A 20193-nucleotide genomic window follows, 5' to 3' on the forward strand; every position below is an offset into this window, starting at 1 on the left:
TTAACACATGCAAACACTCAGAACAGTGCCCAGCACAGAGACGTTAATTAACATTACTGCCATTGTTGTCAATATCATCAGCGTTCTCAGTACAACTGTCATCAATGTCAGCATCAACTATCAGGAAACTGGTTCATTTCGGTCTCTTTCATACATTCATTTTCCCATTACTTCTGATGACATCACTCTCTAAAGCTCACTTTAATCTGGAACCCAGTTCTTGTCTCAACATTTTCTAGTCAATAATTAAAAAGTGCTCTTTTCCAATGGTTTCAGCTAAACCATTCTCAATATCTGCCAATTCCTCTCATTAAAAACAAAAACAAACAATAAGAAAAAAACCTTGACTTATTAAAACTATGTTATATGCCCTAAGAGAAATAGATTTCCAACATTTTTTAATTCAGTTCATTTTAATGTTTTTTTGCACCTTTTGACTGCTGACATGTCAGTTCCTCAATCAATACAATAAGGTTTTAATAAACTTTCATGTACATATTTTCCCTATCCTAGATAAAGTTTTATCATAAGACTCAACATTGAAAGCTAAAATCACTGCAACTAAAAAATTAAATGAATACGCAAAAGCCTGTCTTGTTTCTTCAGGTAACATAATGAGGTTCAAAATAAGATGTAAAGCATGATGTATGTATACTTTATGAAAATTGACATTTATAACATACTAGTCAATGAGATGTTCTCATTTACTGGTTTCTATTCTCAAACAAATCACTAAACAAATCATCTTAAAATCTTTGTGTGATTTCTCACACAAATCATCTAAGGTATCAACCCAAATAGAACAAAAATAGTCAGTTTGCTATGACAAAGGCTCAGATTACTAACCTGGAAAATTCTGAGACCTGGATTCTAGCATGGGCTCTTCCTAACTAGGTGTATGTTACAGGAAAAACCGCTTTACCTCTTTGGACCTAATTTCCCTATCTTAACAGGGTAAGGTTAGATAATCTCCAACTTTCCTTCCGGCTACAAAAGTCTATGATTTTAACCTACTATTTTACAGAAAGTTTAGAATTTAAAGTCGATTTTATTTATTACCTATTTCTGTCACTAGATGGTGCTATGTGCATAGTTATCCATATTACTTGAAGAACTCATCTGGCAACATCTCTCAACAGGAGCAGTTAGAAACTTTGGGGGCTAGACAATTCTTCCCTATGGAGGGCTCTCCAGGCCATTATAGAGTATTTAAGATACCTCCCTGCCATCTCTCACTCCTGCATGCCCATTAAACACCAGTAATCTTTACTATTCTAATCACTGTGACCATCAAAACAACCCTATACGGTGGTCTACTAAAAGGCTGCTTGCTCCTGCATTACAACCACTAAAAGAAAATGTTTCCTTTTTCATATTTAAGAAACAGATACTAAAAATAAAAATTATTTAGCTGTTAGTGAAATCAGTCATTTCTGTAAATGAGTGTCAAGTGTCAAATTACCTCTACAGTGACAAATAAATCTACACACACAAAATCAAAGACTTAATTTGACTGCCAGCTAGTAACCAACATCTTGTTATTATTCTGTGATTAAGTCACACCTTAGTCCAACCAATTTTTACCAACCCTGTATTAGCCTTTTTGATAATTTATATAATGATAAATTTAATGTCTTATAAATGAAAAATTAAAACCATAGAAATGTAAATATACAAAATAAGCTCACACCCAATAACAAAGCAATAAAAAAGGGGAGACAAGCGGCCTATTTTCAAAGAGGCCTCCTGAGTAACTTGATTTTAATGAATTTTCCATAGTCTGTTTAGCCCTTGGCCTTGAAATCACATAAATCTAATGGGACAGCACATGACCAATAGATCCATCTCACAGGAACAGTTCCCATTAACCAAGTTCACAAGATTGATAGAAAAGCAGAATATCACCTTATTAATTTGCTGCAATAACTCTAACTGCCAAAACTACCAAGGGCACAGAGCATTTGTGTCCTCAAGCCATCATGTTCTCTCTCTTTTAGGCATGGTACGAAGGAAGCCACGTTATAATCAGAAGGTTACCTAATAAGGACAGAATTTAGGAATAAGATAATTATGTTCTGTGATTTGAATATTAAGTGGCAAGAAGTCAAGAAAGTCTGATTCATCAATGTTCAAAGAAAGGATATAAGCCACAAATAAGAATCAAGAATAGGACATGCAAAATAACCCTTTTGGGTAGATACTGTCGTGATTCCCATTTTTCAGACTAAAAACGGGTCTCAAAAAGGTTAAGTGATTTGTCTACAATTACGCAAAGAAAGTAAGAGTTCAAATACATGTCAGTCTGACTCTAGAGTCCAAGATCCCAACCACTATGCTGGATAAGATATAAAATCCTGAGAACTGCTAACAAAGAAGGCTCTACCTTTCAGTTTTATCTATTGACATTGGTACTCTTGAACTCTATCTACATTTTAGCCATACTGAATTTTTAACTCCTGGACTAAGCAATCCTTTCTTTTGCCTTTGAACATGCTGTCCACCATGCCAAAAGCACCCCCATTAGCATCTTCATCAGGATAATTACTCTTTAGCTTTCAGATGTCTGCTGTAAATATCTCCTCAGTCTTATCTGTAGGCCAAGTTCTCATCCCTCACTAATGTGACATCTCTACTCTACTCTTTCAGGGGATCCTGTGTATCTCTATCATACTTTAAGGCATAAAAATCATTTATTGAATGTCTTTTTTTTAATTCAAATTCTGACCTTCATCAAGGTATTATGTAACCCTACATCCTAGAAGATGATTAGCATGTATTAACAAATATGAAAAAGAATGTGCCAATCAATAGTCGGGGGTTGGCCAACCCAGAATCTGAAAAATCTGGTGGCAAATGCTGGCCAGTGTCCACTTAAGTCTCACCTTGAGAAAGTGAATATCCCAGCTAACTAGACCTAATTCTTATTTATGGCAAAGTGGAAGGGAATACGATCTGGCGTCAGTGAAAGCTGTCATGAGACTGGGACAGTTGTTTGGGTAAAATGCTAATGATGGAGACAGAAACATATTGAGATAAATTTTATAGGCATAACTACTGACATGTGATGAAAGATTCCATGTGAATGATAAAGAAGAAGGAAGCACTAAGGAGGACTTTAAATTTTTTCCAAAAGCAACTGAATAGAAGGTGGTATAGAAGGAAGACTAGAAGTAGATGTGAGGGAAAATTAGGGATACAATGACTATATTAGGTTTGAGATACTTGTGTAATAGAGTAAATAACAGGTAGATTTCTTTTTAATTTTTTTTTTTTTTACTTTTAACATATATTTATTTTTGACAGAGAAAGACAGAACGTGAGTGGGGGAGGGGCAGACAGAGAGGGAGACACAGAATCGGAAGCAGGCTCCAGGCTCTGAGCTGTCTGCACAGAATCCTACATGGGACTCGAATCCACAAACCATGTATCATGACCTGAGCTGAAGTCAGATGTTTAACCAACTGAGCCACCCAGGCGCCCCGTATTTTGGTTTTAATTTTTCTGAGTATAGTCGAAACATAGGCATATATTTAAATATAAATGATTAGAAGACTAGTGCTCTTAGGACTTTAATTGAATTACTTCTATAATGTAGGTCCTATTACTGTTCCTATCCTATAGATGAGTAAAACTGAGGTTTAGAAAGGATAAAAAACTCACCCAAGATCACACAGTTAGTACTCTACAGCTAGCAAAGCAGATCTCAAACTTGGGCAGTCAAGTTCCTGAGCTCACTAATTATCACTATATTACATTGCTTCTTTGGCAGATGATTGATACCTTCACATCATGGGGACTCCAGAAAGGTTCAGTATTTGGTACTCAAGAAAAAAAGGTAGAAGTATAAGGTTCAAATAGAGAATTAAACAAGAGACTCCACAATGAATGGAATAACCCCACCACCCTCTCCCATTCTAACCCTTAAACAATGACAGCTAGCTTTACAAGATTCTTCTGCAAAGACACTTGAAAAGCCAAGAAAAAGAGCCTATATATATTCCACGTGAAAGTTCCCAAAGAAAGAGCTAGCTCACTGCCCTATCATCTTACAGTGAAGTCCACTATCCCAAACTATGTACACAGAGCTTCTGAAAAGTTTCTTAGTGCCTTTTTATAAAATATGGATGGACAATCATGAATTACAAATTTGGGGATATACACTTCCACCCATGAGACTAACTGGTACTGGATTCATCCTCCCACTATAAATAACCATAAAGCTGGACATTTGCCTTACGGACTACATAAGGCAAACATTTTCAGGTACTGGACAAGAGGCAAGACAGGACTGTGATTCTTTTATTTATTTTTTATTTTTTAATGTTTATTTAATTTTGAGAGAGAGACAGAGTGCGAGTGGGGGAGACATGGAATATGAAGCAGGCTCCAGGTGCTGAGCTGTCAGCACAGAGCCTGACACAGGGCTCAAACTCACAAACCATGAGATCATGACCTGAGCTGAAGTCGGACGCTTAACCGACTGAGCCACCCAAGCGCCGCAAGACTGATTCCTGACATAAAGAGAAATACTATGTACTGTGATCCCCAGACTTGCTCCTGCTCTCTTGGCCTGGGGGCAGTTTTCTGACCACAATGTAAGGGGGTAGAACCCAAGCAGAGAACATGGTAAGTTTGACTCAGCTATGGAGTTAAAAGACAAGAGTTTAGGGCTGCAAGAGTAGTTGGAATTTATGGGTTAAAGCATCAGAAGGAAGCTCATCCCAGAAATTGGCAGAGTTTCCTTGGGTTCCTTAAACTAGCTTTCATCACAATTAAAAATGTTTGCTCTGCAAAAAAACAAAAAATAACAACAACAAAAAAACAAAAACAAAGTTTGTTAAGAAAAGATGAGCCACGAGGTGCCTGGGTGGCTCAGTCGGTTGAGCATCTGACTTCAGCTCAGGTCATGATCTCGCAGTCTGTAAGTTCGAGCCCCACGTCAGGCTCTGTGCTGACAGCTCAGAGCCTGGAGCCTGCTTCGGATTCTGTGTCTCCTTGTCTCTCTGCCCCTCCCTCGCTCATGCTCTGTGTGTGTCTCTCTCTCTCTGTCAAAAATGAATAAACATTAAAAAAAATTTAGAAAAGATGAGCCACAAATGAGGAAGAACTATTTTCAAATCACATATCAACAAGTGACTGTATCCAAAATGTGTAAAGAATACTCAAAAGTCCACCATAAGAGAAGAGAAAATCCTATTAGAATATGGAGAAAAAAAACTGAATGATACTTAACCAAGGAGGAACAGAGATAACACATAAAAACATTAGTTAGGTTATGAAAGATTAAATCTTCCATAACAAGAAATCTTATGTCTAAACCTAATGAGTCATCAAGTTACAAAATAAACATATTATATGGAAATATAGAGGTAAATAACTAAAGAAGTTAAGGTGACTTTATTTCTGGGGTATAAGGCAGATGGGCAGTAAGGGCTGTTATTTCCCATTATGAGTTTACAATACTAAATGACCTTCTATACTATAACAAAATGTGTGGCTACACACGCAAATATACACATATTTTCAAAGGGAAGCATGATTCATAGTGTCAAATGCTACTAAGAGAAAGAACAAGATAAAGGTAGAAAAGTAAGCATGGCATATGACAACATGGAGATAGACAAGTTTATATTGTGAAATATAATTGTAATAAAGGGGTAAGATCAGAAACAAAACTGGAGCATGGGCTTTGAAAACATACACACTTGGGTCTGAATCATGATTTTACCATTTTGCACCTATAAGAAAGTAACTTAACCTGTCTGAGCTTCAGTTCATTTATCAATAAAACGGAGATAATGATAATAATAACTACTTCATGGAGCTACTATGGGATTAGGTTAGACAACACAAAAAATTTAAGCTCAGTTATTAGAATACGTTAAGTATTGGGGCTCCTGGGTGGCTCAATTGGTTAAATGTCCGACTTCGGCTCAGGTCATGATCTCACGGTTCCTGTGTTCAAGCTCCACGTTGGGCTCTGTGCTGACAGCTCAGAGCCTGGGGCTGCTTCAGATTCTGTGTCTCCCTCTCTCTCTGACCCTCCCCAGTCATGCTCTCTCCCTCTCTCAAAAATAAACATTGGAAAAAAAAAAAGAGTATTATGAAATGGCAGATATTGGTGTTATTATCTAAACAGGTGATGTCACAGAATAAATGTGACATATAAATGTAGTATATATTTATATTTAAATATATTTAATATATTAAATAGTATATATTATATTTAACATATTATATTTAATATATAAAATATATTTAAATATATACATTTAAAATGTAGTATAAATATAATATTTGAAGTTCTTAAACTATTTAATTTTGAGGTTTCTCCCTTTTGATAGGAAAAAAATACTTATACTCAGAGATGGCGTTTTTATATCCTAAGTGCTCCATAAAAAAGATATTACCTGTATCACTACGTATTCATGACTTAACATCTGTAGCAATATCGTTTTCTCCTTTGAACTAAATATAATATCACAACTGGCAAAAGGTCATCTACTCCACAATACAATATTTAGATGTGTTTTAGAAAATGAAATGATAGTTTTCTCTATCCAGATGCACTGGATAAAAAATGTATGGCTTCCATATTATAAATAATCAAAAGAATATCAATATTTACTAACCTCTCTAATTCCATTCTTCTTTCTTAAATAAAACAGAAAATTTAACTTACCAAGTCACCCAAAAACACAAAACTGGCATTTGATCACTCAAAGTAGTAATTCCCATACCTGCCTAGACAGCAGAATCACTTGGCAGTTTCTAAACACATTTAGATTCAGGGTCTCATCATCTAGCTACTGACTCAGAATTTCCAAGTGGGGCCTAGAATATGTATTCTTAAAATCTACTGAGAAAAACATTTAAAAAAAGGCAATCTTCAAAACAAGAAATAAAATAGCCAATAAAAAGGAAACACCCTCAACTTTACTACTAGGAAAGAAAATGCAAATTTTTAATTAAAAGCTATGAGATTCCATTTTTTGTCCAAATTAACAAAAATTAAAGATACTAGAAACAGTGCTGATATGCACGTAAAAAAAAAGGCATTCTGATATGTCACTGGTTAAGATTTGCTACAACATTCTGTAATAACTGGGAGTATCTTTTTTTTTTTCAAGAGAGAGGGAGAGTATGAGTTGGGGATGGGCAGAGGAAGAGGGAGAGAGAAAATTAAGCAGCCTCCATGCCCCATGCAGACAGAGGCCTATCGGCCTGAATCTCACAACTGTGAGATCATGACCTCAGTCAAAATCAGGAGTCAGACACTTAACCAACTGAGCCATCCAGGCACCCCTGGGAGTATCTTTTAAAAATAAAAAGGCAATACCGGAAAAGCACAAGGAACATAAGGATATGTATATAAGGATGCCAAATGCAGTATTATTTGCAATTTAAACAATAATGAAAAACTCTGGAAATAACCCCAAAACTCATTAACAGATACATGATTAGATGAATTAGTGACATTATAGAATACTGAATCGCTATTAAAAAGACTAAGAGACTTCCTCTTCTAGCAGTGATGGAGTAAATAAATTATAGCAGACCAATGTTCCTATCAAACACAATTAGAAAATCTATCAGGTGAAAGGGACTAAGAGGTAAAAACTTTCAGTTATACAATAAATAAATCATGGGGATATCATGCTTAGCATAGGAAATATAGTAATACTGTAATAACTGGCAACAGATGGTAACTATACTTACCATGGGGATTATTTTGTAATGTATAAAAATACTGAATCAATATTATATACACCTGAAACTAATAGGATACTGCATGCCAATTTTACTTCAACAACAAAAAAATCTGGATAAAATATAAATAATATTTGTTCCAAGGTATTGGAGAGTTACTGAGTTAGCCAATACTAGAAAAGCCAAAATCCTAGGAAGAAGGAAAGCTCAGGGAGAGGGGTCTTATCCGTGTGTTGCTCTTGTTTTCAGCAAAATCTGTTAAATTCTAAGAAGTGAAGGGCCAGAGGCTAAGAAAACTAGCAGAACTCAAAAGAAATCCAAGCAGAAAGAGGTGACTAAGGAGTGCTTATGGCTATCCAGCAGGACTAAACATCAAAACTTACAAGTCAGGCTTGATGAGGCAGCCAAATTTGAGAAGTCAAGATCTGAAAGACAGGAAAGCAAAGACAACACCAGATGCCAGTTCACCAAGGCGCCTATCAATTCTAAAGCTGCATAGGGCACTCTTTAAAACAAAAAGTGGATGAAAACTGAGATTTCAACATCCTCATGGTGCTGGCAGAACAAAAAACTGAAGTTCAAAAACCACTACAGAGAAGGAACTTAGTCAATCCTCCATTCCTTCAGTAGACTTCCCGACAGTAATATCCTTATGAATGAAGGTGAAGTAGAAGCAAATTGAAATTTAAAAAGACTCAGCCCAGGCTGTGACTGACTGAAGGAATCCGCTTTATTCTAGTTGTTCTCCAGACTAAAGGCAGAATCCTCAGTGATGGAATAAATTATCATTCAGAGCCAAAAGTACTATTTATATGAAATGTTCAGAATTTGATAAAAAATGGGCAAGCATACCAAGAAACAAGACCAAAGGCAAAAAACAGACAAAAGAAACAGACCAAAAGTTAATAAAAATAATAGTTAACAAACATGAAGGTTTAAAAAATTATGATAAACATATTCAAGAAAATATGAAGAAAGTTATGACAAAACAGAATTTCACCAGCGAACTGAAATTTATAAAAGAGAATCAAATGGAAATTCTAGAATGGAAAAATACAGTAACTAAACTGTAAAAGTCAAAGATGAGTTTATGGCATAATGGACACAGCTCAAAGTAAGATTAATGAACTACAAGGCAATGACAGAAAATATACATCCTGAAACGTGTGTTATCTGTGGAAACTATGAAACAGATCTGCTAACAGTCAAATTATTTTAATCGTAGGTATTGGCACATTCCAACAATCTGCACTATTCTAGGGTGTGACAGTTTAAGAGTAAATATGGTTTGAACTTATTCATGTTTAGAGGGTGTCTGAAATTGAGAACTAGGCAGATCTATTTACTCAGATCCTAAGCATGGCCCTAAGGAAAATTGCTTGAAGAAACGGATCCCAAATATTACAGCTGGAGAATTTTTACAACATGTCCATATTCAAGTGGAGATCAAAGAAGCTCAACTAAAAGAACTATGGACTGAGCAAAACTTCTTTTTAAAAAAAGGGCTGACTTAAAAATTACAACTTAAACTTTGGAAGAACCAAGGTGGTTGGCAGTGGGAGGAATCACAACATGTGAAACTCCTGAAATAAAAATATATTAACTTTTGGGGCGCCTGGGTGGCTCAGGCAGTTAAGTGTCTGATTTCCACTCAGGTCATGACCTCATGGTTTGTGGGTTCCAGCCTCATGAGTTTGAGCTCCTCGTCGGGCTCTGTGCTGTCAGGTCTCTCTCTCAAAAACAAACACACATTTTAAAAATATATTTAAAAACTGTATTAACTTAAAAAAAATTTTTAATGTTTATTTATTTTTGAGAGAGAGACAGAGTGTGAGTGGGGGAGGGGCAAAGAGGGAGACAAAGAATCTAAAGCAGGATTCAGGCTCTGAGCTGTCAGCACAGAGTCCAATGTGGGCTCTGAGCAGGAGGCTGGAACTCACAAACTGTGAGGTCATGACCCGAGCTAAAGTTGGAAGCTTAACCAACTGAGCCACCCAGATGCCCCTGTATTAACTTTAAAAAAAATAAATAAAATATATCTGTGGACTGCAGTATCCTTGAGACACTAAAAATATAGTAAGGGAGGGGGGCACCTGGGTGGCTCAGTCGGTTAAGTGTCCGACTCTTGGTTTCGGCTCAGGTCAAAATGTTACAGTTCAGTGAGTTCAAGCCCACGTTGGGTTCTATGCTGGCAGCATGGAGCCTGTTTGGGATTCTCTCTCTCAACCTCCCTCTCTGCCCCTCCCCGACTCATGCTGTCTCTCTCTCTCTCTCAAAATAAATAAACTTCTAAAAAATACATACATGGTAAAGGTAACAAACTGATGGCTGGCAGCAGAGAGGGGTGAGGGGACAGGCAAAATAGATGAAGGAGCAGGAGAAACAGGCTTCCAGTTATGGAATGAATAAGTCACAGAATGAAAGATATACCAGAGAATATAGTCAATGGGACTGTGACAGCATCGCATGGTGACAGATGGAGCTACACGTACAGTGAGCATAACATACAGAGTTGTAGAACTTCTGTCTTGTATACATTAAACTAATGTAATATTGTGTCAACTACACTTCAATAAAAAATACAAAACACAAATATATATGTACATTAGAAAACTTCATAATAATGTTGAAAATTTAAACGAAACAGAAGTTCCTAGAAAAACAAAACTTATAAAAACTGACACAAAACAGAAAAATGTGAGTAGCTCTATATCTATTAAAGAGACTGAATCTACAACTAAAGGCCATCCCACAAAGAAACCTGTAGGCCCAGGGCACCTAGGTGGCTCAGTTGGTTAAGAGTCTGACTCTTGATCTTGGCTCAGGTCATGATCTCGCAGTTGTGAGTTCGAGCCCTGTGTCAGGCTACACATAGTCAGTGCAGAGCCTGCTTGGGATTCTCTCTCCCTCTTTCTCTCTTCCCTTCCCCACTCACTTGCTCTCTTTCTCTCTCTCTCAAAATAAATAAACTTAAAAAAAAATAAATCTGTATGGTTTCTACCCACAAAATCTCCAAACATTTAAAAAATAAATATCCCTAACGTTACACAAACTCTTCCAGAGAAAAGAAAAAACCACTTCCCAACTCATTATATGAGGCCAACATAATCTTGATACTAAAACCTGACAGGACATTACAAGAAAAGAAAAGGCCAAGCCATTATCTTTTATGAATACAGATAAAACATTCTAATTCTAAGCTAAACATTAGCAAGCCAACTTCAGTAATATATTGGAAGAACAATATTATTGATAAAATTGGGTTTACTTCAAAAATAAAAGTTGTCCTAGTGTGTAAAAAAATCAATATAGTTTACCACATTAAGAGATTAAAGGAGAAAATTGATATAATCAATATAAAAATGTATTTGATAAAATTTGTTATTCATAATTTTAAAAAATCTCTTAGCATATTAGAAATGGCAGGGAAACTCTTCTAAAAAGTCAGATTAAAAGAAAAACAACTTAGACATCAGAATGGTGAAAAATGATGATGAAGAAACAAAGGTGCTCACCGTCAACATTGTACTAAAGTTTCCGGCCATTTCAATAAGGTAAAAAAAAAACAAAAAAACAAAAACAGAAAGTACACAGACCGGAAAGGAAGAACTAAATCTGTCATTATTCACAGGCAGCATAAATGTGTATATATAAAATCTAAAAGAATCTACACACTATCAGAATTAAGTGGATTTAGCAAGGTTTTTAGATACAAGGTCATTTATAAAAATAAAGTGCATTTCTATATATGAAGAAGTTTATTTTTTAAATAACACTTTACAATTAAAATGTCAAACATTTAGCAATAAATCTAACAAAAGATGTATAATTCTTATACACATACACACACATTTAGAAACATCACTAAAATTATAAGAATATCCATATAAATGGACAAATATATCATTCATGGATTGGAAGATTTAATATTATTTTTTCAGTGTTTATTTATTTTGAGAGAGAGAGAGCACGGGGAAGGAGCAGAGAGAGAGGGAGAGAGAGAATCCCACGTAAGCTCCATTCTGTCAGTGTAGAGCCTGATGTGGGACTCAATCGCATGCCCCTGAGATCATGACCTGAGCTGAAATCCAGAGTGGGATGCTCAACCAACTGAGCCACCCACGCTTCCCAGGAAGACTCAATATTTTTGACAGTAGTCAACTATCTCCAAATTCACCCAATTGCCATCAAAATTCCAAGCGTATTTTTATACAGGCATGTAATTTGATAAAGTGATTCTGAAATGTATATGGAAAGGAAAAGGACTAAGAATAGCCAAATCAATCTTGCAGAACCATGCTGGAAGACAGAAGTTACCAGGTATCATGTCTTACTACAAAGCTATATGACAATGCAGTATTGGCTCAGAGACAGATTAAGAGGCCAAGAGAATACAAGAGGCCAAGAGAATACAATACACATTTATGACAAAGAGACACTCAAGAATAGTGGAAAAAGATAACTCTTCAATAAACAGTCCTGAGGCTATTAGATATCCACATTGGAAAAAAATTATCTTGACTTCTTCCTCATTTTATATTTTAAAAAGCTAATAAAACAATAAGCTTCTTGGAAATAAAACAGGAACAATTTATTGAAATAGGCCAAGATTTCTTAACCAGAACACAAAACACTCTTACCTTTATAGCCAATCTGTGGTCCACTATTTGGGAACCTCTTAATCTATGTAGTCAGAGAATTCACTTAAGTCTTATTACGTAACATTCAAATAACTACTTTTGCTTTTGTGAATAGTAGTATCTTCATTTATGAAATTAAATCCATAAAACTAGAAGTTCATATAATAGTTTATTTTTATACCTAGGACTTTTTAATAACTACTGGAAACTCAACAAAGATCAAATACAATTTGAATTTAATGTACAAAGTGGCATTGTTTTTACTCTGCTTTAAAAATGCAGTTTTACTTCTAATATTAAATTCTACTACAAATAATATCAGTTATCACAGATGATAAAAATAGGAGCCAGACATGAAGTTCCCTGTAAAGGAGACATGAACAAAGCCAACCTAAATCATAGTAAAGGCCCAGGGTGCTCTCTGTGCCTAGCAAATGTAAGTCATTGGCTGCAACAAAAATAATCTCAAAGACACAGAGTAATAAGTCTGCTCCTCTACCATTTATTTAAAAGGTAAAAATTCAATCTGCTCATTTGGGATCATAGCTACAATAGCATAAACCTTTCTCTGAGGGGAGGAAAAATAGTCTTACGTTATTTTACTCAAGCCTTCTTAGATCAGTGAAACAAGGGAGAATAGTGAAATAAAGATAGTGTATCAGTTTACAGAGGGCACAAATTTAAAAGGTATTAATGAAAAATTTCATACAGCTCTCATTCTCTCCTCATACCACAGCTCATTAAGACAATGTGTATTTATCTTTTACTGTGTGAAGGACACTGTGTAGTCTCAACTACTAAACATTTTACCTTTGCAGCAAGCTGTAGTCCAATTTTGTCAGCTTCAGCCTCCAAAGTTCTACTGTATGGTCTATCAAACATATACTAAGAAGAAGTAAGAAAGAGAAGTTTCATTAAGGATATTTATCATTTCACAACAAAATAAGTAACAAAGTGAGATTTTTAAAATTAATTTCATGGAGTATCTAGGATAAAGGTTTTATGCTCGCGATGACTGACACTTAAAGAACACCATGGTAGGGGCGCCTAGGTGGCTCAGCTGGTAAGCATCCAACTCTTGATTTCGGCTCAGGTCATGATCTCACAGTTTGTGAGTTTAAGCCCTGCCTCAGGCTCTGTACTGACAGTGCTGGGCCTGGTTGGAGATACCCGCTCAACTGTGATCTGGAAGCAGATGGTTCTCCGGACATACTGTCAGAGGTCTATAGCAGCCTAACACCACGTCACAGTGCCTACATTGTTCACATCACTTTATCTCACCACATAGGCATTTTATCATCTCACATTATCACAAGATGGTGAATACAGTACAGTAAGATACTTTGAGAAGGCCACACTCATGTAACTTTTTTTACAGTATAATAGTTCTATTTATAGAACAATTCATCTCTTACTGTGCTTAACTTACAAACTTTTATCATAGGTATGTATGTATAGAAAAAAAACCCATACTGTAAATAGGATATGGTACTATCTGAGGCTTTAGGAAACCACTGGTGGGAATATATCCCACCCTCCCTCAGCCCTATGGATAATATTGGGGGAGGGGTTACTACTATACAGGTATACCCCTCTTTCGAAAGTTTGCCTTATGCTACTTTGCTTTTACAAAAGATCTACATTAGAACGTGTTCTCACTAACCAAAAGAAATCCAAAGAGTATGTTTGCTTTTATGAAAAAGCCTAAAAGTGAAGTGACATAACATGAATTTTAAGAAAGGAGAGGATTTCCTAAGAAAGCTTCTTAACGCAAGCTTTTATTATGGCCAAGGAACATTCTGACCTTGCAGTTTTAAAAGAAATTTGAAAAAATATGGCTATATAATAACCACTGACACTACTAGAGAATTTATTTCAGTTAGAAAATTAACCAGAGAGCAGAATTTTCCTTCTTTGATAAATTATCTTAACTCCGTCTTTCTAAGTATTGATTAGTTAGGAAAATGAAATTTTCTTCCAACTTCAATAAAAAAATACAAATAGATATCGTAACTTTAACTTCCCTAATTACTTGTATTTATGTGAATGCTTTCCAGTTAAATTCTAATTTTCAGTAAGTACTAAAATTTGTAGGAGATGGATCAATAAGCAGGACTTTTGAGAACAGAGTTATTTATTAACAGGGGAAACAATTTCACAGAGGTAGCTACATGTCAGTGATGTCTAGAAATAATATAATCAATCTAGTATATAACCATGAGATAGGACTTTCTTCCTTCTCGATCATGACTTTTTAGGTTGTTGAACTATATTATATAGTGTCTTCACTCTCAATGAGCAGTCTGGAGGGGTCGATCAAGTCTACTGATAGTATAACTGGTTTAAAACATTGGCTTTTTTTTTTTTAAGGATGGAAACTTACATTAAGTCCAAATGCTGACACTTATTAACTGTTAACACTCAGCTAATTGTTTAACCCATCTAAGCCCAGTAGCATCATATGTAAAATGGAGTAGCACAGGACCAACCTCCTAGAGTTGCAGACAGGATAAAATGAGCAAATGATAATAACTCCTATACTGAGTCCTCATTTTGTACTAGGTACCGTGCTAAGTGCTTTAAATCACTGGTTCTCAACTGGATGCGATTTTGTCCCCCAGGGACATATAAAAATGTTTGGAGACATTTATGATCATCACAACTATTGGGCAGGGGGAGTGCTACTGGCATCTAGTGGGTAGAGGTCAGATATTTACAGTAGATGTTTAGAGGCTACTGAACATCCTGCAATGCACAGGACAATTCCTCACAACAAAGAATTATCCAGTCCAAAATGTCAGTGTTTAGATTAAGAGATCCTACTTTAGGGATGCCTGGATGGCTCAGTCAGTTAAGCGTAAACCCGACTCTCGATTCTGGCTCAGGTCATGATCTCAAGGTTCATGGGTTCAAGCCCTGCACTGGGATTCTCACTGACCCTGTGGAATCTGCTTGGGATTCTCTCTTGCGCTCTGCACCTCCCCTGTCCTCTCAAAATGAATAAAAACTTAAAAAAAAAAATAGGTCCTATTTTAAATGTATCATTAAACCAACAACAGTGCTTTGAGTAGCCAGTATTATGCCCATTTATAGATGAAGAAACTGAGACCTATAATTAGTGAAGTAATCTGCCCAGTATAGAACTTAGGTCTAACAGCCTAAATTCAAACACAAGTCCATCTGTTCACAGCCTGTATTCTTAACCTCTGTACATAATTATAGTGCTTATCCTAATGCCTAACATATAGTAAGTACTCAATACATATTAGCTGTTGTAATTATTACTAATTAATACCTGGTAGCACGCTATGACGGCTGCTACATTATACCTAAATCTTTTAAAATTACAAAAATAGAGGACTCCCCAATGGTTGGTTATGTAAAGGCCCCTCCTTCTTCCTTCATCTCTTCCTTTTTCTGGCAAATAAATGTCAGCAATTCCCCCTCTTTAATGATTCACTATCAGCATCCCCTCCTGCTCTTCAATCACAAGGAACAAGGCTTTCTAGAGAAAGAAACATTTCCCCATCACCAAAATCATGGGGGTGGGGGTGGGGCTTGATTTAAGGAAGAAAAGTTCAAAGAGAAGTAATCACTCTATTTTTAGTTTAATTATTAATTAGTATATGAAGTAGCAGGATTCATCAAGTTTTTTTTTAATTTTTTTCAGAGAGAGCACAAGTGGGGTGGGGCAGAGAGAAGGAAAGATAGAATCCAAGGCAGGCTCCAAGCCATCAGCACAAAACCTAACCTGAAGCTTGAACTTTGAACTGTGAGATCATGACCTGAGCTGAGATCAGGAGTCATGCTCAACCCACTGAGGCACACAGGCACCCCTTCATCAACTATTTTAAAGAAAAAACAGCCACAGGTTATATTTCCTATAACAAAATCTTCAGATTCCAATACAGAAAAAAGTGATGTATTGATAAATGGGGTAAACACTACATTAACTCCTTTGACTTCCCGACACATAATGGAAATAAAATTCAAAATATGAAATCCTATAACCTAAGCAATAACCATTCTTTTTTTTTCCCCTTTAAGAGCCTTTATTTCAATATAAATGCAGCCAAATGATATGGTAACACTGAATAAAAGACTTAGTTATCCAATTTCAAAAGCAATTTGTCTCAAAGAATTTTACACATTAGATTTAAACAGTACCCAGATGGCACAATGATGGTGCTCCACAAATCATTAAATAAACAAATAACAGATTGTTCCTGAAGAACCAAACCTCCCAGGACAAGAGGAAACATGTGAAGAAAGATGTAAAATAAAATAATTAATCATAGTTAACAAAGCAATTATCAAAACTGCAAGACCTACTTTCAGTAGTGAAGTGTTTTGAACAAAATGCGGGCCTCAGTAAATTTTATGACATGAACACCATTTTACATAAGTACTAGAAATGAAAGTGAACAAACACCTAGTAAGATTATCCTTTCACTATTGTGCAGGTAACCTTAGTATAACTGGGAGTGAGAGGATGAGGATGGTAAAGCAGCTTTAGCTAATTCTGTGCCCATAAAAATTTACAGGTTTTAAGAGTTCTACATCAAAATGCAAACGTTTGGGAGAAGGGAGAGTCATTCAGAAAGTATACCACAGTCACTATGAGAGACAAAAGTGAAAAGTTTGAAGGTAAAGTGACAAAAGGAAAGAAAGGATCTGTGACCGCGTTTTCTCTAAGACCAATAACTATATAACACTCTGCCCCTAAATATTATGTTAGCCAAAAATTGCTATGCCCTTGAAAATCATCTATCTCCATCATTTAAAAGATGTAGTATTTTCTAATTTGAATGCTCATTTTTAAGAATGTCCCCTAAAAATGAGAAAACATATGACTAAAAATTAGTAGCTATATTTCATGATACGTGAAAACATCTCTTGTATCTGTTACTTTATAGTAATCTTTAAAATATCCTCACCACATACCTTTAAAAATCCAACTTATTGTCTCACACTTACCTCCTGCAGTTTAGACTGTATCCACTGGCCCAAGAGTGCAAAACTATCTCGAGGACAAAGAGCCCAAATCATTGTGAGAAAAATCATACCTAGGAAATCCAGTAGGTGAACCAAGCTAGCCTTTTCTGCCTGAGAATAATCAAAATAATGAAAATTACATTTAATAAATTAAGACAGTGTAACCTTAGATTTTCTAGTTCATGATGTGTAATCACATTAAATAATTACATGTTTAAACTTACCTTCACCAACTAAGATCACATGTTCTTTTTCTTCTGTGTGTTTTTCTTTCCATCCCTTGCTTACAGGTATAAACATTCATTCAACTAACATGTACTGAACCACTTACTATAACTCAGATACAATGACAGGTTCATAGATATGAATAGAAGTTCACTAACCTATAGTTCTTATATTAACAAGCATAATAATCTTGTGAGATAGGTACAATTATCCCTCTTTTATAAAGAAACTAAGATGGGAGAAACTAAAAGAGGTGCCAAAATTCACACAGCTATTAGTAAAAGGACAAGGAATCAAACCTAGAAGTTTTAGTTTCTAATGTTATTGCTAAATTTTTTTTATTTTTTTTATATATATGAAATTTATTGACAAATTGGTTTCCATACAACACCCAGTGCTCATCCCAAAAGGTGCCCTCCTCAATACCCATCACCCACCCTCCCCTCCCTCCCACCCCCCATCAACCCTCAGTTTGTTCTCAGTTTTTAACAGTCTCTTATGCTTTGGCTCTCTCCCACTCTAACCTCTTTTTTTTTTTTTTTCCTTCCCCTCCCCCATGGGTTCCTGTTAAGTTTCTCAGGATCCACATAAGAGTGAAACCATATGGTATCTGTCTTTCTGTGTATGGCTTATTTCACTTAGCATCACACTCTCCAGTTCCATCCACGTTGCTACAAAAGGCCATATTTCATTTTTCTCATTGCCACATAGTACTCCATTGTGTATATAAACCACAATTTCTTTATCCATTCATCAGTTGATAGACATTTAGGCTCTTTCCATCATTTGGCTATTGTTGAGAGTGCTGCTATAAACATTGGGGTACAAGTGCCCCTATGCATCAGTACTCCTGTATCCCTTGGATAAATTCCTAGCAGTGCTATTGCTGGGTCATAGGGTAGGTCTATTTTTAATTTTCTGAGGAGCCTCCACACTGCTTTCAGAGTGGCTGCACCAATTTGCATTCCCACCAACAGTGCAAGAGGGTTCCCGTTTCTCCACATCCTCTCCAGCATCTATAGTCTCCTGATTTGTTCATTTTGGCCACTCTGACTGGCGTGAGGTGATACCTGAGTGTGGTTTTGATTTGTATTTCCCTGATAAGGAGCGACGCTGAACATCTTTTCATGTGCCTGTTGGCCATCCGGATGTCTTCTTTAGAGAAGTGTCTATTCATGTTTTCTGCCCATTTCTTCACTGGGTTATTTGTTTTTCGGGGGTGGAGTTTGGTGAGCTCTTTATAGATTTTGGACACTAGCCCTTTGTCCGATATGTCATTTGCAAATATCTTTTCCCATTCCGTTGGTTGCCTTTTAGTTTTGTTGGTTGTTGTTAAATTTTTTTTAAAGGAAATAAATGTGCTCATTATGCTTATACCTTATACCTTTGGATAGACTAAACACTGCTTAACATATGAAATAGTTAAAACAAGAAAAATTCAGAAAAAGACTGGAAATTTATTTTTAGTAAAAAACTTCTGGACTTCATGACCTAATATATGAAGTATGATTCATTTATGCAAGTTTGCAATTTTACCACTCTGGTATTTCTCACTAGGAAATTGAGTTCTATAAAGTTTTATATTTATAGCACTAACCAATTTTACTTAAAATAGTTGTTTTAAGTAATAATTTCTAAATACAAGTTTAACGCACTGGATTGTTCACATTCCCCATTAAAGATGATTAATAAATGCTGATAATACAGGAATCATTACTTGAACATATGAAACATGGCTGACAACTAAAAATAATCACACGGAACACTTCTCGTAACAATATAATCTGTCCTCACAAAGCATTCTTTGCTTCATTATACAAACTGTGTGTCATGAAAAACAATTATGGAATTATTTTAGCACAAAAGAATAACACTACAAATGATGAAGTCATTATAAAAGAGAAAATCCTCATTATTAATTATTAAAGAATATAATTATCCATTACATAGTCTTAGAAAACTAAAAAAAAATTTTAAATATGTATTTGTGGAAGGAAGAAAACATGGAGACTGCTAAAAGAGAAAATATAGTGCTGATGATGTCTAAGGCCTCTACAAAGAAATATCAATAACTACTTTCAATTTTTAAGACTGTTATTTTCTTTTTATGTCTTATCTAATTAGTGTTCTGCACTGACAGAGATGACAACAATATGCTGAATGAGACAGTGAACTAGAGGCCAGAAAAATAAAGGTGTATGTAAAATGAGTATCTTTTAAATGCTAAAATTGGCCAAAACTGATTTTGCAGTTATGAAGTCTTTTCTTGAAAGACAATCTTTTTCGATTGCTTAGATTTATTCTTATATAGATCTATTTAAGGAAAATGTTTTTTTATATTTTTCTATAATTCAGAAGAAATAAATGAGATAATTACTGTTTGTGCTTCAGAAAAGCACAACTGTGACCCACCTCAACTTATTAGTACTTTAAGGAATAGACAGAATTTGAAATGACTTTTAAGGAGATTAATAACACTAGCATTTCCATTTAAAGTTAATATTACTTACATTTCTGACATAACATTTCACAATCCTTTCACTATTTACCTTCATGTTTTCAACAGAAAATACACCTCTCTCTAGTTAATGTGGACAAAAGAAATACACTTATTTTTAATAAA

The 20193-nt window shown here is 35.4% G+C and overlaps 1 protein-coding gene across 4 annotated transcripts in view; it reads right to left on the bottom strand.

Moving 5' to 3' along the window:
* The window catches only part of OMA1 (OMA1 zinc metallopeptidase), an 81428-nt gene that overhangs the window by 43466 nt on the left and 17769 nt on the right, over nt 1-20193 (bottom strand). For all 4 annotated transcript variants that reach the window (XM_043575108.1, XM_043575106.1, XM_043575109.1 and 1 more), the window contains 2 exons: nt 17328-17456; nt 13161-13235 (listed from right to left, as the gene is read on the bottom strand). In XM_043575108.1, coding sequence (XP_043431043.1) covers nt 13161-13235; nt 17328-17456 — 204 coding nt within the window. The remainder of the gene's footprint in view (nt 1-13160; nt 13236-17327; nt 17457-20193) is intronic.

The sequence above is a fragment of the Prionailurus bengalensis genome, chromosome C1 (genome assembly GCF_016509475.1).
Source record: "Prionailurus bengalensis isolate Pbe53 chromosome C1, Fcat_Pben_1.1_paternal_pri, whole genome shotgun sequence".
Lineage (NCBI taxonomy): Eukaryota > Metazoa > Chordata > Mammalia > Carnivora > Felidae > Prionailurus > Prionailurus bengalensis.